A 26,335-nucleotide genomic window follows, 5' to 3' on the forward strand; every position below is an offset into this window, starting at 1 on the left:
ACACAAGTGAGCGTTGTCAGTCTGACAGGAAGTCAGGATCAGTGTATGACTTGGTATCTTTCAGTACAGTTTAAAGCAGGGCTGTGCAGCCGGTATATTCTTTCTGGTAATAAATAATAGCTTCCGACTCCACAGCTCTAGTGTAAAGGGCCAGTCCACCCAATGATTCAGATTTGGTTGAAGCCTGGTGGGCCGAGCCAGGCCCAGGTTTCCTATGCTTGTAATAAATTCCCAGTCCTGGGTCTTCTACCTCTCGTTATGTCTTTGGCTTTCTTCTATCACGTTCATCTATCTCTTAGATTGTAAGCTCTTTGGGGCAGGGTCCTCTCCTCCTCCTGTGTCACTGTCTGTATCTGTCATTTGCTACCCCTAATGTACAGCACTGCACAATATGTTGGTGCTATATACATCCTGTTTAATAATAATAATCTTGTTGTCCTTAGTATAAAAAGTGTAAAAACCCAACAGGCAGCATGGGATCCCCTTTGTATGAGGGCTGTGATGTGTTAACGATCTGATGATACAATACACATCATGATGCAGGGGTGACAATTTATTATATTGCAATATGGTTACCAAGGCGATATATTGAACTTTGCAATCTATTTTTAATTTCTAAAATCTAGTTGTAAACTGTCACAAATTACAAATTGCAGCCCTCCTCAATCTTCTCAGTCCAGAGAAACCCTTGTAATAAATTTTGGGTCTCGGGGATCCTCTGATAAAATTAATTAATTGAAGGTCTATAGGGTAAATGCCCCCATTACAGTTATAATGCCCCGTCCGGTGTTGGTCTCATTGTCACCAGACAGCTAAGGGATCGCCGGGGTCATCCTACTGCCTCTGCTAAATGCTGTTGAACCCAGAACTTAGCAGCCACCATCAGATGTGAGATCATTCAGCCAAAGCTCAAGGGACCCCTAACAAGTACTGGAGGAACTTCAGGGCTCCATGGAACTCCTCAATTCCTCTCTGCAATGATTAATATTATTATCCAGTATTTATTTAGCGCCAACATATTGGACAGCACTGTACAAAGTCCATGGCCATGTCACTATCTGTCCCTCTGAAGGGCTCACAATCTAATGTCCCTACCATAGTCATATGTCTCTAATACAGTCTAAGGTCAATTCAGTAAGACAACCTAACTGCATGTTTTTGGAATATGGGAGGAAACCGTAGTACCCAGAGGAAACCCACGCAACACAGGGAGAACCTGCAAACTCCATGCAGATGGTGTCGTGGCCGTGCAAAGGCCAGAGTGCTAACCTCTGAGCCACCCTGCTCCAGCCTACTTTCATTCTCTGTTATCTCCCAACACCAGGCAGATGTAGATGGTGACCAGTATTGCTGCAATATTGCTCAGAAACAAAAATACCTCCCCCTCCCAGCCTCAAGGTGTTGAGCACCTGGTAATGGATGAGAGCTAAACATGACATACATGTACTGAGGCGTAAGAAATGATACAATATTGCTAAACATAATATTGTGATATTCCCAGGAAAAAGGGAATGGATACAGCAAGGGGTGCAGACCCAGCATATCCAGCTTGGTGATCTTAGTGATTGATATAAGGAGATGTCCTCTGGTATAATTCTTCAGCATTTCCAAAATATTAAAATATCACTTTTGGCTGAGCCCACTCCCTCGCCATTCCAAAGAGTCGGGGCAGCTCTAGAAAAGTTTTGGAGCCGTGCGTGCGACGAGGTTATGAGTGGGAAAGTCATTAGTAGGTAAGAGAGCAGCTAGAAATCTAAATGATGGTCCTCCTTCTGTCACCTTCCTAATGTTATGGAGATGATGGGGGCTGTTCTGTAGCCCAGCAGGCAGGGATGACTATGCTGGGAATTTGATGCACCTGGAAGCATGCTGGATTTTTCTGCAGATATAGAGACTTGAGACTCTGAATTGCAGAGATGTATCAAATAGTTCTTCCTTTGCCCAGATTTATTTGTAGCACAGTTATCCTTCACCTCCGGCAATCTGTTTGTTCCATTTACCTGTCTATGAATCATGCTCATCCTCGCTGTGGGGTTTGTGTTTTCAGTGATAGTAGCCATACTTATTTAGTGTGTTTCCTGTTTATTTATTGGGTCGTTTGTCATCCTTTGCAGCCATCATTATAAAGCTGTGCTGAATTTGTATTTTGAACCGTACGGCCTTCTTCATTCCCCTTACCTTACTCTTGTCATAGTACAGATCTGTGTACAGACCCTGCCATGCCTTTTCTGATGGGATAAAGACACAGAATTGCTTTTGCTTGTTCTTTTATATTTCTTCAATATGAGGGTGAGCATGGCTTCTGGTTCAGGGCAGAAAAATATGCAGCACATCTCTGCATTACATTCACATTTCCTTATGTTTCATTTCTTTGAAGACCCTGTAAGTACAAGTCAGATATAGTTGATCTGCCAGTCTAGTCAATGGATAGTTAATGGATAAACTACTGATGCACAACCTCTATTAGATCCCCACAGCATAAATACTAATTTTTCTGTAGTCCAGAATTATGTGTTCTGCTCAGTACACATAGTCAATCAAATACAGAAAAAATTGATTGAGTGTCAGCATAGTATGAAAGGGTCCTAATGGGCCCAATTCTTAGTACAGGGCATATGATGGACATACTGCCACCCTGGGCAAGTAATGGGGTAGACAAAAAAAACCCAGACTTCATATTATAAAGTGTTCTGATTCATATTCCATGATCAAAATGTCATGATCCTAGCAGGGATATAGCCGATTCTATGAAATAAATGGACTGATAGACCTAATGGAAAAATCAGCCAGTGTATGGCCAGCCAGTGTATCTAGACACTTTTTAAGCGTGGTGGGAAGACGTTGTATGTGGGTAGCAACCTTTGTATTGTGACCAAACTCCTCAGTAAAAACTCCTCACAAAAAACAGCCAGATGGTTACTGAAAAGTGCCGGGTGGTTCGCCTGACTAAAAAGGGCTGTGGAGAACACTGATGCTGTAAATCATAAGTCATCAAAGCAGAACTAAACATTAAAAATAAAAAAATTGAGAGCAGGCCGGTCCCTAATTTCAGAAGAAATTACTCTCACCTGTCCTTACTCTGTCGTGTGTGCCGCCATCTTTATCCAGTTCTCTTCCAAGTGTCAAATCTTTGGCTTTCTTGATTGGCCAGGGCACGATTTGTTGAGTCCCAACATCCCGGGGAAGCCAGAATACCTAGCATCACTCACTGAGCTGTGCAGAGAAGTATGTTTTGTGACAATGCCTGTCCCTTCTGCCATATAGGACTTGCTTTAATTGCAGCTTTCCATTGTGTAACTACAGTTCCACTTTAAAACCGTAAGAGATCCGCCTTCCAATACTCCTGTGAGATCTGACCATCTGTAGCCACTAATAAGTTACATGGGTGCTAGATTGAGATGGGACACATGGCTCCCTAATGACAATTTATTCATGATACCCCTCCCGTTTGTTTTTGTTTTTTTTTTGTTATTTTGTGCAAAACAGTGTGGCAACCTCCAAGCTTTATCTTGCAGGAACTAGTGACAATCAGTATAACAAACTTACATGGCCAGTCAGCTGTTTTTGCCAAGATAGATTTTCTAGCGGTATCGAGTTGAAGCTTTAAAAATGTTGATTACTTTTGAGGTACAGCACAGCTCGTGCTACCAGGAGTATTTGCTTGAGTTTGTTTCTCCTTTGCTGATTCATTTTAAATAGCACCGCCTTCTTCATTCCCCTTACCTTACTCTTGTCATAGTACAGATCTGTGTACAGACCCTGCCATGCCTTTTCTGATGGGATAAAGACACAGAATTGCTTTTGCTTGTTCTTTTATATTTCTTCAATATGAGGGTGAGCATGGCTTCTGGTTCAGGGCAGAAAAATATGCAGCACATCTCTGCATTACATTCACATTTCCTTATGTCTCATTTCTTTGAAGACCCTGTAAGTACAAGTCAGATATAGTTGATCTGCCAGTCTAGTCAATGGATAGTTAATGGATAAACTACTGATGCACAACCTCTATTAGATCCCCACAGCATAAATACTAATTTTTCTGTAGTCCAGAATTATGTGTTCTGCTCAGTACACATAGTCAATCAAATACAGAAAAAATTGATTGAGTGTCAGCATAGTATGAAAGGGTCCTAATGGGCCCAATTCTTAGTACAGGGCATATGATGGACATACTGCCACCCTGGGCAAGTAATGGGGTAGACAAAAAAAACCCAGACTTCATATTATAAAGTGTTCTGATTCATATTCCATGATCAAAATGTCATGATCCTAGCAGGGATATAGCCGATTCTATGAAATAAATGGACTGATAGACCTAATGGAAAAATCAGCCAGTGTATGGCCAGCCAGTGTATCTAGACACTTTTTAAGCGTGGTGGGAAGACGTTGTATGTGGGTAGCAACCTTTGTATTGTGACCAAACTCCTCAGTAAAAACTCCTCACAAAAAACAGCCAGATGGTTACTGAAAAGTGCCGGGTGGTTCGCCCAACTAAAAAGGGCTGTGGAGAACACTGATGCTGTAAATCATAAATCATCAAAGCAGAACTAAACATTAAAAATAAAAAAATTGAGAGCAGGCCGGTCCCTAATTTCAGAAGAAATTACTCTCACCTGTCCTTACTCTGTCGTGTGTGCCGCCATCTTTATCCAGTTCTCTTCCAAGTGTCAAATCTTTGGCTTTCTTGATTGGCCAGGGCACGATTTGTTGAGTCCCAACATCCCGGGGAAGCCAGAATACCTAGCATCACTCACTGAGCTGTGCAGAGAAGTATGTTTTGTGACATTGCCTGTCCCTTCTGCCATACAGGACTTGCTTTAATTGCAGCTTTCCATTGTGTAACTACAGTTCCACTTTAAAACCGTAAGAGATCCGCCTTCCAATACTCCTGTGAGATCTGACCATCTGTAGCCACTAATAAGTTACATGGGTGCTAGATTGAGATGGGACACATGGCTCCCTAATGACAATTTATTCATGATACCCCTCCCGTTTGTTTTTGTTTTTTTTTTATTATTCTGTGCAAAACAGTGTGGCAACCTCCAAGCTTTATCTTGCAGGAACTAGTGACAATCAGTATAACAAACTTACATGGCCAGTCAGCTGTTTTTGCCAAGATAGATTTTCTAGCGGTATCGAGTTGAAGCTTTAAAAATGTTGATTACTTTTGAGGTACAGCACAGCTCGTGCTACCAGGAGTATTTGCTTGAGTTTGTTTCTCCTTTGCTGATTCATTTTAAATAGCACCGTAATACATCTTGCCAGAGAATGTTTGGTGCAATTCATTTTAGGTGTTAGGGAAAAATGTACCCATAGAAAGTTATTGATAATATTATTACACAGTTTTTATAAAGCGCCATATTACGCAGTGCTGTACAAAGTCCATAGTCATGTCACTAGCTGTCCCTTATAGGGGCTCACAATCTAACTGTCCCTACCATAGTTATATGTCACTAATACAGTCCAAGATCAATTTTGGGGGTAAGCCAAATTACCTAACTGCATGTTTTTGGAATGTGGGAGGTAACCAGAGTACCTGGAGGAAACCTAGGGAGAACCTACAAACTCCATGCAGATAGTGTCCTGGCCGAGATTCGAACCTGGGACCTAGCGCTGGCCTCTGAGCCACCGTTCTCATGTGGTATAATGCATGATATTGTGTGTTCTACTGCAACCATGCTGATAGTAACCCAGCCATACATTGTAGCACAGTGTTTCCCAACCAAGGTTCCTCCAGAGTTTCCTCAGGGTTCCCTAAGCAATGAGCAATTTGTGTCTCTCAGTTCAGTTTGGGTGACGCCACTATTGGGTCCCTTTAGTTCTCCTAGTAATAAAGTTAACTTACCTGTCCAGTCACACTTTTTAAAAATAATCTCACCTGTCCTCCACCATGGGCGCTGCCCATGATTGCCCAGGCTTGATTGGCCAGGCTAGAATGAACTAGGCTAGCAATGAGCAATTTGTGTCTCTCAGTTCAGTTTGGGTGACGCCACTATTGGGTCCCTTTAGTTCTCTTCATGGGTTGCTTTTCCTCCACTGGCCAGCAATATAAAAGGCATTCTTCCCACTGACCCCCACGCTAATGTTCTGTGAGCTGTGGATATAGTAGGGGTTCCCTAAAGACCTAAACAGTCATTTTAAGTGTCTTAAAAGCTCAGGAAAGGCTGCTGTAGCCAATTGTAAAGCTTCATACGGGTGCTTGATATTTGTTGCACAATGATAATTTGTGATTGGCTCTGGTTATCATCCATCCTTGTTTCAGCTGTCACCTCCAATCATTCACTAGGTCACTGCATCAATTTCAATTAAATTGCACATCTATATGAATTTTAAAGAGCTGGTTATGTTGTGTAGTTTGCTGCATATCAAACAGAATTACCTCAGGTGACTTAATAAATATCTTTGTATGTATGTAAGATGAGTAATTTCCTTACACACCTTATATTTTATGCAAACAATGACGTGATGTCCTTTCATTGACAATATTCTCTTAGATTAGATTTATTGCAACTTCCATAAACAGGAAATGTACTGCATGCAAAATGTTATCTTCTGTCTTGCTGGTTGTGAAATGTGAAACTTTATTATTCTGTCTTTAAGAATTCTTAAAGAAAAAAAAAAAAAAAAGTTTGAAGTGAAGTGTATGGTCATCATGGGCAGCATGGTGGCTCAGAGGTTAGCACTCAGATTCGAATCTTGCCCAGGACACTATCTGCATTGAGTTTGCAGTTTCTCCCCGTGTTTGTGTGGGTTTCCCCTCCCACATCCCAAAAAACATGCAGTTAGGGTTATTGGTTACCCCTCAAAATTGACCTTATACTGTATTAATGATGTGACTATGGTAGGGACATTAGATTGTGAGCTTCTTTGAGGGACAGCTAGTGACATGACTATGGATTTGTACAGCGCTGTGTAATGTGTCGGCGCTATATAAATACTTTGTAATAATAATAATAAATAATGGCCAATATGACTTAAAGCAAGTCAAGGTGAAAGGTAGCAGCAGAGGCTTATCTGTGTAGATCTATACCTGTTTTAGTCTTGGAGAGCTTCAATAAATCAGGTCAATGCTCTGAGTAATGTGCCATAAAAACCTGGTGATCTTGCCAGTCCGCAAGTAAACCTATTTGTTAACCATGGTCGACACGACAACACATTGAAATGAGTGTAGTCAGTTTGTGCCTTGTCTTCCAATTAAAGAGCTACAGTATGCCATTCAAGCGTAAGAATGCCAATCAATGTCAGAATACAGTAGGCAGATCCTCCTAGTAATAAAGTTAACTTACCTGTCCAGTCACACTTTTTAAAAATAATCTCACCTGTCCTCCACCATTGGCGCTGCCCATGATTGCCCAGGCTTGATTGGCCAGGCTAGAATGAACTAGGCTAGTAGATCTGTTTTAGAGTATCCTAATGTCTTAATTTCCCAATGCGTTTCACCCAGACTGGCTTTCTCAGTGGATGTGAATTATGAGATACTCCAAATATGACTTAACATGGCTAGGAGAATTTGAAAGTACAATGGTGTATGTTGACTGTGTCTGATATTGGGTATATCTTTTTTCAAAAAATGGTAATGCTATCTTGTGGGGTTGATCGTAATCCCATAGTCACGCTTATGAATGCAGCAAGACATACGGTTTGATATACAGGCCAAGATTCAGCTGTTATATGGAGCATACAGATTTAGATATCTTGTCCTTATTTTTGTCCTTGTCCTTTTTTTTAATACCTATTTTTTTTAAGGAGAGAGAAACACAACTTTTTACATCAACATATATAAAATCAAGAATACAGCATACAATTTAGAGTTCTCAGTTATGATAACATAATACAACAAAAGGTTGGGAACTGTACTATGAACATTTAACTATGTTTGTTTAACAAGGTACGGGGTTTATTAGCCAGTATGCGGTATGTATACCATGAGGTTTTGGTCAAACCTTGCATCAAATCTTTTTTTCGAAGGGCCCCAGGTAGAGTCACAATATAGGATTCCCATACCTCAAAGAAACTCTCCCCTTTTCACTCTTTATCCATTGAAGCCTCTATCCAATCCATCTGGAATATGTAACGTAGGAGGTTCATTATGAATCCACTTTTGTAAAATAGTTTTCTTGGCTACTAGGGACAGGATGGGCAGGCGCTTACTACAAACCTTGGCTAACCAGAGTTCAGCTTTATCCTTTTGCAGCATCTCTTCCCTGACATCTATCACATGGAATGCTGGACAATTATTTCTAATTCTTATCAGCAGGCATTGCAGCCTGCTGGTTCATCTGTTCTATTAATACGTGGGTAAAGCTTGGTGATAGATCCCTGGCCACCATGAAACTTTTGTCACTCTCTGCTCCAACCTCACAAGAGCTTGTGTAGCTTTTATAGGTATCTCCTGCCTGCCTATGATTACTTTACATTGATGGTGAGACCTAGGAACAGGAAATGGTGTTCCACAGAGACACTTTAATGGATGGAAAAGTACATCTAAGCAAAAAAGCAGCTACAGAATTCCTAGTGTATGTTCCATATCATTCCAGGGGTAAGACCTGAATCTCAGACCAATTTCAGAGCATCGTGGGGGTTTTTATTCACAAATAGCAGAAGCTGACTACAAGCGGAGTCACTGTTCAGACATAGTTGTATGTATAAATTTCAGCTTGAGCTATGGAGCTTGGTCAGCAGATAAAAATGGCGTGGTGAATGTTAATGAGAAAACCAAAGCTTCACTTGTTGTTTTAGAATGAAAATACTAGATATTTCCTATTTATCTGATTAACATGTGTACTGTTTATAATAAAGACAAAAGTGATTAGTGGCTTGCAAAACAAGCTTCTGCAGATTTGACAGCTGCCCCTATACATTCCTTATGGAGCTACCGCACAAAGACTGTACCATGCAGCAGTTTCTGACATGGGAAATTAGTAAATGCATTGCAACCGCACCACATATATGAACCCAGCCTAAGTGTGGAAAATAACCTCACTGGCTTAAAATTTGTTCTCATTAATATTTTTTCATTTAAGTAACAGAGAAGCCTGGGTGAGGAATGATTCCTGGGCTTGCATTGTCCCCGGTGTGAAATCCATGGCATGGGTTTCACTTTTCTATCTTTTAATCATTAATGATTTCCTCAGTTATATGTACATAAAGATATGGGGAGATCAGTGTGCACAAATTAAGCTCTTTCTGCCTTCTATCTTATCAACGTTCTGATAACACATCTGGTAATGTGGCGGCTGTGAACGAGAATCAGGCATGTATACTGATTTACAATAACTATAATTATGTCACCATGATGGTTGTTGCATCAGAGCTGGAAGTAGTCATCCTGAGCAGCGCATTAGCAATGAACGGGCCGTGCAGCTGTGGCGTCAGGGGAGATATTCCGATGGATTAACGGTAAATGAAAATGCATTAGTGTTAAAATGCAATGTTGTACATAAGCGGATTGTGTCAGTGTTGTGTAATCTTTAGTTAATGCTGCCTGAAAGACACACGGATGGTTAAATAAGGGACAGAAGGGGAACTGGAAGCAATAGGTTACCAGAATATTGCACAGGGGGAGAATTTAGATGTAGATGGGGCAATTAGGTAAAAGCAGAATAACTTTCAGTTTAAAGGGACATCCTAAGAGGGTTCTGCTTCATTATTATTAAACAGGATTTATATAGCGCCAACATATTACGCAGCGCTGTACATAACATAGGGGTTGCAAATGACAGACAGACATAGACAGTGACACAGGAGGAGGAGAGAACCTTCCCAGAAGAGCTTACAATCCAATCTGCAGATATTTTTTTTGTCTTATTTTCAATCCATTGTAATGCGTTTTTCATTTATTTCAAAATATTTGGGTTACCTAAAGCAGAACTTTCACACAAAAAAAATCACTTTTCTTTGTAAAGCCCTCAATCAATTCATCCACAAACCGAATTCAGTAAATCCTTCATTTCGGCTTCCCTCTTTGCAGCAGTCACAGTTCTGTCCAAATGCCACATTCTTCTTTCTTCCAGGTTCGTCTTCACATCACCCAAACTTGCTTGGGTGCAGAGTTGGGAGACTTCCTCCATGTGTTTAAAAAAAAAAAAAACAAACTTTTTTTAAAACCTTATAGGAAAATCTTGGAGCGGCCAGCCTGGTATATGTGATACAAGTATCCCAAGAGGCTGCAGGTTTCCTCATCTGTCTTTACCGTATATTCGGCCATTTGATAGGCAGGGCCAAAAAGACTCCCACAGAAGTGCAAGGGCATCTATTAATTCCTAGCAAGCGCAGGGGAAGCTGAGATTGCCATTTATCCCAGTAACCAAGGCTGAGCTGAACATTCACACCTTTTTTAAGGGGGGGGTTTAAGGTTGGCTTCTTGCCTATACAACACACACATTTTAGAGGACCACAAATGGCAACCAATTTTTTCTTTTCTTTATTTATTCCTATACCACATTGAGATGTTATTTGTCTTCATTTGTTAACAATCTTCTATGAATATGCCTGAGCAGGTTTTGGGAAGGGTGAGCATAGTAACAAGGTCTGGTTTAGCAGAGGAACAAATGTTAATCTGGTCTTGGCTGTGGTGTGTTGCAGTGCAATTCATTTTCAATAGCACCTCAAGACATCTACAGCGAGCGCCATTGCTACAGCAACCCATAATGCACATTGGGCTTTATTTGCAATACAGTGAATTTGACATTCATTAACACATTCCCTGTTTTATTTAAAAATTGTAATAACCTGTTGATGACGAGCATAATATAAACATATTAAACTTGCGGGAGCTTGGATTTTATGTATGTTTGTGTATGATATACTGTACTACTTTTTCAGTGGGCTGCAGTTTTCAGGGTTTGTTTTTGATTCACAACCACTAGTATCGTAATGAAAAGAAATGTTCCTGTCATCTCCACATTATGAAGACTGTAATGCATAATTGAGTTTGCATGATCTGAAGCAAAATGTTATCATTTCATCAGCCGGTTTGTGGCGTGACCTAAGAGGCCGTGTTGCATCCATGGAAGTGCTGAGTGTGCACTTTTTTTCCTCCAGATGTCCTTCCTTTTCCTGAAATTGAGCCCCTCATTCCGCCTTTTTTTTATTTTTGCTCTCCCTGTCAGTTGGAATCCTTGCAGTGAATAAATTGGCACATTCTGAGAAGACCTGTGGAGGCTTGGATTAGTCAGCGCTTCCTAAGAACCCTTACCAAACAGAAAATTAGTAATAGTGTCAATTATTTCTTGTGTCTCGATTTTTTTTTTTTTTTTTTTTTTTTAATATAAAAGAAGTGCAGCCAAATTTCTGGCCTGCGGGAATGCCAGAGGCCTGTCTCCAATCCATGTTTTTGTTGCATGTCTTGTGAATGAAAAACAAACCATGCACCAGAATGCTCAATGCTGCACAAATAGAAACTGACACAACTGCTTTATATTTAGAGTTCTGTTCAAGGAGAATTTATGAAGAATTATTTGTTTTTATCTAGACTAGCTAGAAAGGCCTCTCTTTAGTAGTAATTGGTGGGAAAGGAGGCAATGGTTCTGAGGGGGACATATACTTGCCCCCTCAGCAGTCCCAGTTGGTATATTTGGACTCCTGGCACTGAGGGGAGACTTCCCCCTCATTCATTCAACATGAAACCTGCAGTCAATGGCAGCTGATGAGTGTTCTGTACCTACCTGTTCCCTTTTTAAATCTGCAATCACAAGACCTAGAAAATGCTCTTCTTCCCTTGTGAGTGTGCAACTAAAATTTAGAGAGCTACAATAGAAAAATACAAAACAGTAGGTGAGTCTATATAACAACTTTTACAATCCACTATTCTGTAACATAGCAAAATTTACATTTCGCTTCCACTAAAGGTAAAACCTGGGGGAAAGGATACCACTAGCTTGGGTATGAGTTGGGAAGGGATGGCGGTGGCGAGTTTGTCCTGGGACAACCTGTAAGTGTTGTAATGGGCTAATCTGGGATAGGGAGGTTTTTTAGAGGGTTTGTTACAGCAGACCTAAACCCAGTGCCCATTTGCCTGTCTCCGTTCCATCGTGAGTACTGCCATATTCTTCCTTCTCTTCCTTGTTCCTTGGCCTTCGTAATTGTCCAGGCCGGGATGAAGCCTGCTGTTCATTCCATCCTGGCACCCGCAGTGGAATCTGGGATGTGCTGGGCATGCTGGCACCTAATGTGCAGCTTAGTGAACTTTGACAGGAGAGACAGTGATCAAACAGATAAGAAAGCTCATTGCAGAAAGAGCAGGCCCTGCGAGATCCCAATTTTTTTTTTTTGTGAAACTTTAGCGCCACTTTAAGTTTAGAGACTGCTGTGAAGAAAGGATGATTTAGAGAAATTCAACCGTTCAATTAAATCTGAACTTCATTTTAATTTGATATGTGTACGGTATTTACTCATAGTGATAGTTGTGGAGTAGTGGTTTTCCAAATAAATGGTATGAATGGGTTTGTAGTTGAGATAATAAGATTTTTCTCTATAAAATCAGAACACGAGAACAATCTGTGGAGAAGTTGTGATGTGATCCCCATGATTTTCCATATCTATAATAGTGTTCAACCCAGAATTTTTTTTTATAGTCGGGTGGTAAGAAATTAGGTGGATGCAAGCCCCTGTATTGTGACCCAACTCTTCAGTAACCTCCCAAAAACATCCAGATGGTTACTGAAAAGTGCTGGGGAGAACACTGTATTATCTCAGATGAATATATTTGAATGTACAACATTCCCCCTAAATATGTAGCCAAGTCTGTTTTTCTACTCCACATGCTTAGTAGCATGGATCCAAATCTCAATTACATCACGAGAGGTAGCTAATAAAGAGAATATCACTATTTTTTTTGTTATGCATAATGTAATGTTAAAAAAAATTCTCTGAATTCTTGGAGTTCTGTGTGTGCTCCATGTCATTGCAGGCTGAGCCAGGGATTTACAGTTCCAGGCATGATTTTGTATCTGACCGGTATTCACTCCTGATCTGTGTGAAAAGCAATCATTGGCCTTTCTATCTTCTCGGGTGTCTGTAATTTGGAAACATTTGTCCTGTGAGTGGACTGTCCATGCTGTGCTCCGCAGACATACACTTGTGAGATGTTTGTCTACATTCTGAGCGGATCCATGGGAGAGGCAGCAGCTGTGTTTACTCGGAAATTTTTGGCTTGGGCGCACAGATGACTGTTGCCACTGGGAACCGGTCTCCAGACATAGGCTAGTCAACTTCAGTTAAAAAGTTATGTCATTACTTTTAAGTTCATATCGCCCTTTTGATGAATATGAGTTTGTGATCCTTCAATAGGAGCCAAGTGGTGCAAAACATGTGCTAACATCACACGTAGATCTGTATGCCAGATAACCCTGCCTTGGCCAGGGCTCTGAAGATGTTTGCTTGTTTCCTTGTGTGGGTTTTCTTTTGTCAGCTGTTAATGATAAGAAGTGTCTTATCTCACAGTTCTTAGCTGGAAATGTGGAAAGGAGGTCAGCACTGCTTTCTCAATTCAGGTCGCCAGCTGAACACACAGATGAAATGCATATAGTTGAGCCCTTTTACCTGACACAATGGCCCTCATTTGTTAAAGCTCTCCAAGACTGTAGAGGATACACTTTTATCCATGAAACTGGGTGATCCAGCAAACCTGGAATGGATTTCTTCAAAGTCATTTGCTAGCAAATGTTTTGAATCCTGGACCAGAATTGTTCCAGATTTGCTGGATCACCCAGCTTCACAGATATTTGTGTATCCTCTCCAGCCTTAGAGAGCTATAAAAAAATCATGCCCAATGTCTGTTATTCAATGCCACCAATCTGCAATGCTATGTGGGTTTCAACGCTTTTTCCAGTTGAAGAATCTGGGGGGCCGCAGCCTGCTAGTTGGATTCTGAGCATCGTTAATGGTTAATTTTACTGCGCATGCGCTTTTGTTTCCAATGATACCCAGTAATCCCAGCTTCCCTTGTGCGTGCCAGTCATGCTCTCCAATCAAGATAGCTAAAGATCGTTTTGAGGGAAAGAAGGACGATGAAGATGGTGGCACCCTGTAACATGAGGGGAACAGAGTATTGTGGGTTTAGTTCTTCATAAGGGCCCATTATTAGTATTACGCAGTTTTTATATAGCGGCAACATATTACACAGATCTTTAAAAAGTCCATTGTTATGTCATTAACTGTCCCTCAAAGGGGCTCACAATCTAATGTCCCTACCATACTTATAGTTGCTGGATCACCCAGGTTCTCCCATGATAGTCTAACTTTACTAAATCAGGTTAGCAAGTACTGAAGTTAGGGTTAACATTCACTTTATTATAATTAAGTATTTATATAGCACGAACATATAATGCAGCACTGTACAAAGTTCATAGTTATGTCACTAGCTGTCCCTCAGAGGAGCTCACAATCTAATGTCCCTACCATAGTCATATGCCTTTATTACAGTTCAAGGTAAATTTTGCAGAGAAGCCAACTTAGCCCAACTTTTGGAATGTGGAAGGAAACCCACGCAAACACCATGCAGATGGTGTTCTGGCCGAGATTCTAATCTGGGACCCAGTGCTGGAAAGGCCAGAGTGCTGACCACTGAGCCACAATACTGCCCCACAATTACTCACTGGTGCTGGTGACTTTTTGCATCAACATTGGGTCAGAGAATGGGAATGAAGACTGACCACAGCAGCATGGATGTGCTTCAATGTTTGGTGTGGTCAGGAAGCTAAAGGCTCATACACACATTAGAAACATGCTTGGCAATCGCATCGTTCATGCATGTCCGCCATTCAGTCCTTAATGAAAAACGTTTATATATCACTAATCGTCCATTTCAAACAATGTTTGTCTAATGTCTGCACATAGATTTAAGGAAGACAAGGAGTTGGCAGGATCTCCAGTAGTCAGGGATCCAATTACCATATAATAGCACTGGCAGGGACATTCATTTTTACATACGCTTTAATGAATACAAGATGTGCTAATACAAGAATACGAGATGTGCTAATGAATGCAAAGCAGTAATAATTTGTCTCTTCTGTCTAAAGTTCATCTAAAACCTCTTAATTTTCTCTCAATGGGCAAATAACAAATTTGGGCTATTTTTTTTTATTTTTACATTTTTATACCCTATTTTAGGTGTCACCTCCTGGGTTTCCAGTATTTGTTGAGCTCTGGTATACAAAACTTTGATTTTCAGCAGCTTGGACATGTGCAGTCATTATTATAATTATTACATAGTATTTATATAGCGCTGACACGTTACGCAGCACTGTACAAAGTCCATAGTCATGTCACTAACTGTCCCTCAAAGGAACTCACAATCTAATGTCCCTACCATAGTCATATGTCATTAATTTAGACTAAGGTCAATTTGGGGGGAAACCAATTACCTAACTGCATGTTTTTGGGAGCAGTTATTCATTATTTGTGATTTCACATCTTAGAAGCTGCTTGCAGGGCACTTTGTATCAGCCGATATTTCTGGAAGCCACCTCTGCTTTTCATTCCACTATTTGGCATCTACAGCATGGAACATTTCTCATGTCTGCATGTGCCTCATGTAATGGCATTTGTCTCCTAATGATTCTGATCAATTAAATGGCAGTTTTATTCACTGCTTTCCAACAAGCTGCTGAATGGTCACAATGTCAGCATTGTAAAACTTTCCACCTCTTTGGACCACCAAAGAAGCAAAATGGAGATGCTTGAACTTGATGTGATGTACAGAGTAGGCAGTTTTACTTTAAATATTGGAAAGAATTGTTCTGATTTTGCAATATTGAGTTTGTGATGTAGAACTCCTTTTTGGGCAGCTCGGTAAAGGAGGATAGGAGTATCTGGCTGGACCATCAGCTATTTTTGTGGATATTTAAAGAGATAAAACATAGAGAAAAGTCAATGTAATGCAGAAATGTACTGCAGGTGTGCTACTTGGCCATAAAGGGTTTTACCCAAGTTAGAGAAAATCTTTTGCATACTAGGCTTGCCGAGATTTCCCTTCTGTGTCCAATGTTTGCCCCAAACGTCTCTCACACGGTGCCCTGGCATCCTCCCAGCAACTTTTTGTCATCTCAGAGCTTTTATTTGAGCCTTGTGTGTTACTTTTGTCGTCTTTTGTGAGCTGGGTCTTCCATCAGCCTTAGACATAATAATTAATAAGGTGACCTGTTTATTATTCAAGACAGGCCGGACTATAATATGGAGAATTTAGGGACAACAGTTGGCTGACAAAAAGTTGGAAATGATGAACAAATGACTTAGAGATAAATTGAAGGTCACCATTACTGACCTGTCCTATTCTAGTTCCCAGGTTGGCCTACTGATTTAATGGTTTCTGTAGTTCTCTAAACCTTGGCAAGTGCTGAAGAAGTTCTGAAGTAACTTAATTTGTTGCTTGCTTGTTTTCTGGACAAATAATTAAAAGTATTAAATTGGAGAATGAGCTTGATGAATACCTAGCCCCTATAGAAAATTAGCAATAGCAGCCTTGTGTTTCTCCCTGCATGGGTTTCCTTTAGTCTAAGTTCACACTGGCTATGAGGTTATGGTGCAGTTATTGCTTCCTCATGCCAGTGAACCACTGCATGGAAGTCATTGGCTAATGCCAGACTAAAGTGAGAATCAAGGTGTTTGAAACAAACACTCCTGTTGACATTTTCGATAACCACTAGATGTCGCTATACCATGTAAGGCTATGGCTATTTAATTTAATGAATGCCGTTAAAAAGTTGCTGACCTGTACTGCATTGATGTGAATGATGTATTTGATAATGGTAATTTAGGTGCAGCAATCATTCACTGATCACTACCATAAAAAAATGTCATTTTGCAAGTATGGCATTATTAAATCAGAATGGCTTTCACACAGTGTTCTCCCCATCCTCTTTTAGCTGGGCGCGCCTCCCGGCACTTTTTACTAACCACCCAGCTGTTTTTGGGTGGTTACTGATGGGCTGGGTTACAATACAGGGCCTACCACCATGTATAAGATGAACACTGTATGTGTTGAACACTGAAGTGGCCATCTTTGTTGTTCAGGTGACTTGTGCATGCGTATGGTAGCCACATCATCTCAGTAAAGATGTGTGCTGATTCTGCACACTGAGCTTTTAGCCAGATATCACTAGGATTAACATGCGAATAGCAGCATAATAATGCACTGTGTGGGCAGATGCCAATAGTAGATGACAACCTTAATTGGGACTGCTAATGTACAGCTCATGTCATGGGGGCTGTTTTTTGTGCAAGGGCCTAGTGCACATGTTTTCTTTTCTCTTTTTTAATAAATTATATGGCAATTTTTTAAATCTTTTGTTTTCTTCTTCTGCAGACACTATCTAGCTAGCTAAACGGGCACCAAAATGGCTCAATTTGCAGCGGCTCCATTTGGAGGTAAGAGCATTTCTAATCTGAATGTCTCGCATTTCTAATCTGAATGTCTCGCATAAAAGCATTGACATTACCTGGCTTCACTTTTGTCTTTAAATCATGGTGTGTTTGTTTTTAAACCTTTTTCTTTCTTTTAGTTGAATTTGTCTCAAAGGATAAGTGTTCCCTTTTAAATCTGGGTGGGAGGAAGCTGTAGGTGGGTGGGGACCCCTGTGTTGTGACCCAACTGAAAAGTGCCAGGCGGTGCGCCCAACTAAAAGAGTCTGGGGAGAAAACCAGGATAATCTAATATTATTCTAACAATTTCCCAGGCAGATAGTAACGTGTATTATTTAAAATACCCATCATTAAGCTAAAAAAAAATGTTTCACCAGGTTCTCCTTTTTGTGCTAATTAAATGCTTAGATACTTTATGTAATCTCTACTGAAGCTTTGTTACCATGACACTTTCAGCAGTTTCTCTGACCAAAACCTACAATTTCGGGAATCCTGGAGGGAACCTAGTGCAGCAGTTCCACCAGGAAAGCCATATTTTAGGCATCTAGTTACACCATATCTATCCCAGCAGATTGTATAAACAGCAGTATGTTCACATTTGGGTGAAGGCCGACTTTAATGCACTTTGTGTTTAAAACACAGGTTTAAACAAAACAAACAGGAATGGGAAAGAAGATAAAAGGATCATTAAAGTACTCGTCACCCATTTACAAAAAATGTATTTTTCCAACTACAGATTTTTATTTTGTAATGGTTTTGAAGTGAAGTGTGCATTCCATGCTCCATGACTGGCAGGCTGCAGTGTTCTCCCCCGCCCCTTTTATCCAGGCACACCACCCAGCACTTATCAGTAAAAAACCCGGCTGTGTTTGGTTGCTGATGAGCTGGGTCACAATTCAGTGGTTGCCACTCATCTACAATTTCATCCCACCCAGCTTAAAAAAAATTCTGGGTTTAACACTGCGCTTATTATTTTATATTATAAATCAGGATTATATTACCTAGTGACATTTTAGGAACCTCCGCCACCTGAGGAATCCTGGGAACAGAAGGCATAGAAAAAAAAAGTACAGCTATTCTTACATCTGGCACAGTGACTGCAATGTATGCAATTTTTGTTTTGCCTATAAATCAGCCTATTAGTAACCAGTGCCATCAAAATAGAGTACAATGTTTGTTTATAAATGTTTTACATGGCTTTCACCCTAGTTTGACTCCTTTGACTTTTGTGTAAAACAAATTTGTAGACCGTTAAGTGTTTGAAGAGGAACTATACTCAAAAAACACACTTGCCTTCAATCCCGCAGGGCAGACTGATCACTCGGGGGGTGTTCAGCATCTGGTCCTACGTCATCCTGACAACCACCCCAGAGGCGCAACTCCAGGCGCAGTTATCTTCGTCTTCTCTTCCAGGTTCTTTATCCTACGTTACCCGACCCAGGTGTGAGATCGGGTGACGTAGGATGAAAAGAAATTTGCTGATCTCACTGTGCATGCATTAGATCGGCAAATTTTCCTCTTTGAGCAAAAAGGCTCCTTCTGCGCAAGCCCAAGAGCCTCCCGGAGGGCTTTGCGCTCCCATTCAAATAGGGTGCAGTGCTGCACCCTTTTTTTTCCCTAATTTTTTAAATCCTAAAAAAACAAACAAAAAACTGAATTTTTACCCTATATAAAATGGTTGTCTACCATTTTTTTGTAAAGTGAAAATTCTGAGTATTGGTACGCTTTAAAGCTGTTAAAGGACTGTTTTTGTACCCTCAGGAATCAGTCGGCACCATTGTTTTTGTATGTGTTCTAGCCTTGTGACTCATTAAAATGAAAAATGTTGACACGTGGCAGCTAACCATTTGGGCGTGTTAACAAAAATGTATTTGGCCTTTGTAACACATAAAATATGGGAATTGATAATACATTGCTGTCCTTTACTACTTTTACACAGTGTCAATGTTATTTATTTTTTAAGTTCAACTCTAGAACATTTCATTATTCAACTACTCCTACCGTGGGGGTAGCACCTCACTTACAATGCTTCAATACTCAATGTTTTATCTAGTAGGTAGTAAACTACTAATCTTTATTCCCTCACATCCTCTGGCTCCTTTTCTTTGCCTCTAGTGCCCCATGGCCGCTTCAGTAAGCAGTGGTCACAGGCACAGATGTCTTTGCCTACAATACAGGACCAGTAGTCCTGTATTGTAGGGGAGAAAACGAAGGGCCGTCCTCAACCCAGAGGTCAGATGGAGGAGAAGCTGCACCAGCTGCCAGGGAAGTGAGGGAATGAGTTAGGTAAAAATTGTTTTTTGCTACCCCCTAGACCTAAAAAAGCATTTAACCTTTTAAACTGCAAGGGTAGAATTTTTTTTGTTTTTTAATTAAAGTTTAAATGTTTTAAGTTTTTTTCAATTTGTGTCCAAACTTTCTGTATAAACTCCTAAACCTTCTTTACATCTTCCTAGTCTTTTATTTGTTGTTGTTTATTTCCAAAGCAGGAAATTTGGACATCTGGGCCATAACCCTGGAGGAAAGAGCTAAGCATGACCAGCAGTTCCATGGCCTCAAACCAACTGCTGGTTACATCACCGGTAATTGTCTTCCTTAGATTACATACATTTTGTGACTCTGACCTGGAACAAGGGTGCAGGCAGTGAAATCGGGACTCTTGATCTGCCTACTTGTTTATTTGTGGGTTTGTTGCTCAGAAACTTATTGAGTTTTAGTGATGATCATACCAGCCAGGAAATTATATCCATCACAAGATGTAGCCTGGTTACCTAATGGTAAGCTTTTGCAGAACAGCGACTACAATAATAATTTTATTAACCTTGGAGTGGTTTAACATTTGAACCGAGCTTTGCTCAGTGCAAACATGACATTCATAAACTTTGTGGCAGTCAGAAATTGTGAACTGGTGTCCCATCCATCCTCCTGCTAATGGGATTTTCTCCTGCTAATCTTGCCCCTAATCTGATTAATTCAGAGGAATGGATGTGCTGTTTCCGAGTACTGTTTATCCCACCCACTCTTAACTAATTCATTTTGGCAAATTCATGCCTTGCTGAAGGACAGTAATTTAGTTAACACGCTAATTATATTTTGCTGTATAGATTCCAGGATCCTTACCCTCTCCTCCTGCAAAGTCATGCTGGATAATTGCATGTTTGTTTTACTGCAAAATTATCATTGCACAAATCAATCATTAACTCTCACTTTTTTGTAAGACATGAGCTCTGTTTTCCATGCGTAAAATGACTGCATAATTACTTTTGTGGTATTCAAAAATTTCAATGCTCAGACTTTGTAAAGGCATATATAAAGAGCTAATCCAAGAACTGGTGGGAATGTATGTGGCCCCCAATCAAAATTAAGTGCTTGTGGGCAACGACCTTATTGAATAAATGCTTAAATCTTGCTGCCAACAATTGAACTCTAATAGCTTGAAAAGTTGATTAGGTTCCTAACTAGTGAATTGTAAAAACTGTGTTGGTTTGTGGTGGGTTTCTCCATTGTATTTGTAAGCTTGTTTATCACATAAAAAATGAGGAGTGTCCTGGAACAGAGTGGGCACAGTGGCTCAGTGGTTAGCACTCTGGCCTTTGTAGCGCTGGTCACAGATTTTAATCCCTGCCAGGTCACTATCCCCATGGAGTTTGCAGGTTCTCCCCGTGTCTGCATGGGTTTCCTCCGGGTACTCCGGTTTCCTCCTACATTGCAAAAACATGCAGTTAGGTTAGTTGGGTTCTCCCCAAAGTTGTCCTTAGACTGTATAAATGACTTATGACTGTGGTAGGGACATTTGATTGTGAGCCCCTTTGAAGGACAGCTAGTGACATGACTATGGTCTTTGTACAGTGCTGCATTGTATGTTTTCGCCATATAAATACTGTGTAATATTATTTTTGGGGGGCAATTCTCTTAAATCTGTGGCAAACACTTTTTTCTATAGGCAGTCCAGGATAGATTGTGGTTTTATATAACTCAGTTTATCCTCAACAATGATGGAATACCCAGGGAGGTACTGGTGGAGCAAAGGAAAGCTTACAACTTTACAGTGACAATCTGTCATCTGTTATGGCATGACGATAGGTTGCTGAAGCACTGGGTGTTGCTTTATGTGATGGCTGAAGGTAGTGGGCATGTTCACATATCCAAAGGTACAAGTTTTCAGGGGGATATCGCAGTGTATTGTGGTAGGAGATGGCATTTACACCCACTGGAATTTTAAGGGAGTAATGTATTTTACAGTCTAATCAAAAGTCTTGTTAAGTGTAACAACTGCAGATACAAATCAGGGCTTTCTTCTGTCAGTTAGAACCTGGGCTGTGTGGCATAGCTGTGTAGATATTAGGACTGCATGGAATAAATACAAATCCTTCTGCAGGTAGAATACGTGCCATTAAATGTATTTTATCTGTGAAATTAGCTATCTGCCTGCAGTTCAACTTTAAGCAGTCTTTAAATTATGCTGTTATTTTATTCTTTCTTGGTATTGTACTTTAACAAAAGTTAAAAGATTCTTTTTCTGATGAGTAAAATCACTGATCTGCTGAATACTGTTCAGGTAACTCTGACATAAGCATCAGAAAATCCACACAATTTCTGGATTGGAGCTACATTTACATTACTTCCCCAGGGACTCTTTGTTTTCTTGTCACATAATTCTGTACTTGGTCCACCTTCTCTGTATATCATTAGACCCTCGCCTGCAAATTTACTGGTTGAATTTAGGGCCTTTGAACCAAGAATATTAGTATCCTCTAGGGTTTGGCTTACAGGAAAGGCAGATATTTAAGCGCCAACAGGGTGAAAATTAAAGCTTACTCCCTTAACAGATTCGTAGCACTAAAAACTTTAAATTTACACTACGCGTGGCTTTAAAAAGAAATTGACGTGTGTTCTCACTTTTTGTGTGATGGAGATGTAGCAGTATTAAATCTGATGTACTATCTGAATGTACTGTAACACATTCTTGGCCTTTTTGTTTATTGCAGGAGACCAGGCCAGAAACTTCTTCCTTCAGTCTGGGCTACATCCACCAGTTCTTGCACAGATATGGTGAGTATTGGGCTTTGTGACCCATTATTCAGTTCACTACCAGGACCTTCACTCACTGTCCCCTGAAATGCTTTCTTTTCAATAAATTTAAGTTAAGTTTTTATGAATGCAGAAACGCAGGAGGACATATAAAACATGCGAATTAGAACAGTTCTTGCCTACATACACCACATCTATACATAAATCTCGAGGGCATGTGGAAGCAAAACATTGATACCATTATGTCCAGTTAATCCTTTAGCACAGTTGTCAGGGCTATAGGCAGAACATACCCTTGAAAGGGCTAAATGGGCATCAGAGGCAATTCATGCCTATTGATCTTGGGGTATTAATCCTAGGCAAGCCATATGTAAGAAAATCAAAATGTGTCATAGGACAGAAGGAGGAAACCTCACATAGGAGATAAAAACTGAAGATGGCACAGTGTCCAGTAAAGAACACTGGAATGTTTCTGTTTTTCTTGCTTTTTTTTAAACCTTAGTTTTTTTGTTTTTTTTTATATCAATGGCTTTTTTTTAGTTTTTTTTTCAAGGTAGCAGAAAGGAATAAACAGCCATCTGTGCAAACTGACTTCTACTATTCAGATATACAGCAGAGCTGTGAATCCCATTACATTATTCAGATATACAGCAGAGCTGTGAATCCCATTACATTAGACTGATTCTGTTAGTTTGCTACCGGTTTCAAGTAGTAATTCCAAAGTATTTCAATGCATTCATCTTCTTAATTGTACAATATTCCTGCACACATTAAAGGAAATGTATACAAGCAATTTTTACATACCTTTTAAGCCCAGTAATTTATTATATTTCTGATATGTCTCCATCTCTTTGGAGACACCAGATGCTCAAAAGGCAAGCAGTCCCCTAGTTGTGTGATCACTAACAACGTGGTTTTGCTCTGTTTGTCAGGCAAGCATGTTTATTTTACTCCAGATATGAGTGAAGGATTGTTTCAGCTTCCTACACGCAAGGCAACTATCCAGAGAAATCCATTTACTATGAGAGCTTTTCTGCTGTCACTGAATTTGTCTTATTGCATTTGTCTGTACTGGGAACTCTGCCAGAATATTTTATTGATATTTACGCCGGAGCTACAACTTCTCATAAACCGAGTCTTATTTAGCAGCTGTACCATACGTCAGCTGGGATGAATGGTGAATGACACGAACGTATTACATTATTATGAACAGAAGATGCAGTGAACACTTGTGTGTGTGTATACTAAACAAAATTTCATTGGGGTCAGTTGCATGCTGCAAATGTTTTATTTGTTCTGGAGGAACCATGGTTGAGAAATGTCGATCTATTTCTTAGACAGATTTAAATAAACTATTAATAAATTTGTTTCAGTTTTATTGATTTGGGATGATGCAGATTTATATAATTTTTAGATATTAAAGCAGCTCTGTCGCCACCTTAAGCAGAAATTAATTTGCTTATATTTTGCCTTCCCTGGTTCCTCGTTATCACCTCACCAACATAGTAATAAAATGTTTAAAGCCCTTCTGTATTCTTTACCCTTTTTTTTTGTTTAACCCAATTGCATCACTTTATTTCTGTGTTTCTCTATGCCACGTAGCTAGATCATGGCTGGTGGCAAGCTCTCTAAGGGTAAGGTACTTTACTTCCAGAAAACATAATAGTTGCCTTCCTCAATGCTCTTAAGAGCCCTCGGCTCTGATACAAGCAATGGGCTTTTAGCAGGCGTTATGCAAATATCAAAATGCTTTGATAGGAAAGTGTCAGTCTGGAGAAGTGTGCATTCATAGGTAGACTGGTCTAGGGTACTGCCCATATGTTTAAACTTAAGGATTAAAAGTACTGAAATCTTGTAAATGAATGGAGTAAACCGGAGACAGTTTAGATAAGAGGTAAAGGAGGGTTAAATTATGCCGGACATCCTTTACCCAGGAAATAAGGCACACCTCATCTGTCCTGCTGCAGCTTCTAATGCACAGTGTGAGAAGAGTGTACAGTTAAAAAAAAGTAAGTATTTTCAGTAAAGGGGCAAAGCTTGTGCAACTGTGTAGGTCTGGTGGCAAGGCTAAAGTTCAACTTTTGAGCGTAACTAAAGTTCCACTTTTAGGAATCCACGATCAGGTAGGTCATTATTGCAAAATTTGACAAAAAGCATTATGTCAGCTTCAGGTGCCAGTATACCTGGCTGTTCAGTCTTCCCAGTTTAGAACACACCATCAGCACACGCACATTTTTAGAATAAGACTTAAATGTGCAGCTGATATTAAACAGGCTGCTTCTTATTTTAGGGCAGCTCAGAACTTTCCTCTGTATATCTTTTCTTTGTTGGCTGTAATGACATAGCAAGCTTTCCAGCTATTTATAGTACAAAAGTGGCACATCCCTAAATACAAATATTCAAAAAAAAAAAAAACATCAAGATTAATTGTCACTTTTGAGGCACATGCTCTGGATTATTGTACTATATTAGTTTACAAAAAATGGAAAAAAACATATACTATATTTACATAATCAACAATACATCAAAAGGTAAACCGCTCATATATTTGATTCATTAAAACTAAATTGCTCTAAATTGCAAAAAACCCTAACACAAAGTTCACACTTCATCTCAAGGAACATCGAAGCATTTCGCAGAAGCTATATGTCTGCTTCTTCAGCATACAAATGAGACTTTAACCAGAAAATCCTTAAAGTTTATAGAGGTTGCCCAGATCTGAAATTGGCGTCAAACAGCAAAGAAGGACACCGGAATCAACATCAAAGCTGCAAACAAACTGCTATTCCATATGTTTGTGGGTTGCCTTCAAATCAGACAACCGAACGCTCACTATGTCTTATCTCTCATTTCTAGCCCACAGGTATTATTTTCAATGGATCACTCAAACTTTTGTCAGCCCTGTTTGATGCCAGTTTTAGATCTAGGGAAGCTCTATACATTTTAAGGATTATTCAGGCTAAAGTCTCATTTGTATCCTGAAGAAGCGGACATATAGCTTCTGCGAAACGTGTTGATGTTCGTTGAGTATAAACTTTGGATGTCACTGTTTTTTGCTTTGGTTTTAATGAATCAAATATATGTATGGTTTTAATTATTTAAATATTGTTGATTATGTAATAAAGTATATTTTGTTTTTTCTTTTTTTTTTGTAAATTAAATAGTACATTTATCTAGAGCATGTGCCTCAAAAGTCCCAATTGATCTTCTGACTTTTTTGAATATTGGATGTAATGTGTTTTACATTTGCTTTTTTTTTCTCAATGTAAAAAGAATTATTACTTGTTGCAAGATAATGTACTGTGAGCCCAGGGACTGACCCATGTGAAGAGTAATAAATGGAGCAGTAATGAGTAATATACACATTGCTGTCCATATCCACCATTAGAGTTCTGCCCATGTCTGTAAAACTGCTATAATTTGTTCTGCCATTTTATTGTATGTGTGTGTAGAAGGAAGAACAAAAGCTGTTTACATGTCAGCCATCTCCAGCAGTGCAGACCATGAGTGAAAACATCTCTTGTGGCTCTTCTTTGTTTCTGTATTTCCATAAAATAAACCTGATGCTTTATTTTTGGCAACCATGACCAAGCTGTCCTGTTAGAAGTAAATGGTCATTTTTCTCTTTGTTTTTGTTTCTCTGCAGGGCCCTTGCCGACATGAACAATGATGGTAAAATGGACCAGCTGGAATTCTCCATAGCAATGAAACTGATCAAACTGAAACTACAAGGTTACCCCCTGCCCTCCGTTCTCCCTGCTGCCATGTTGAAGCCGCCAGTCCCTGTGCCCACTCCTGCCAGTTTTGGTCAGTATACTGCCAGCGATATGTTCTTTGTAAAATATTTGATGCAGAGCTGACCTTTCAGGCCTTTTGTGACTACTGGTCAAAACATGGCTTGTATATATTGTTTTCATTTATCTGCTAGCCTGTGGTCTGTGTA

The 26,335-nt window shown here is 39.9% G+C and overlaps 1 protein-coding gene across 1 annotated transcript in view; it reads left to right on the forward strand.

The window, feature by feature from the left end:
* ITSN1 (intersectin 1) overlaps positions 1 to 26,335 on the forward strand; it is an 89,261-nt gene that overhangs the window by 1,164 nt on the left and 61,762 nt on the right. Inside the window, exons 2-5 of the mRNA XM_072419929.1 lie at positions 17,306 to 17,367; positions 19,851 to 19,943; positions 22,350 to 22,413; positions 26,039 to 26,199. Coding sequence (XP_072276030.1) covers positions 17,337 to 17,367; positions 19,851 to 19,943; positions 22,350 to 22,413; positions 26,039 to 26,199 — 349 coding nt within the window. The 5' untranslated portion in view covers positions 17,306 to 17,336. The remainder of the gene's footprint in view (positions 1 to 17,305; positions 17,368 to 19,850; positions 19,944 to 22,349; positions 22,414 to 26,038; positions 26,200 to 26,335) is intronic.

This window comes from Pyxicephalus adspersus, chromosome 1 (genome assembly GCF_032062135.1).
Source record: "Pyxicephalus adspersus chromosome 1, UCB_Pads_2.0, whole genome shotgun sequence".
Lineage (NCBI taxonomy): Eukaryota > Metazoa > Chordata > Amphibia > Anura > Pyxicephalidae > Pyxicephalus > Pyxicephalus adspersus.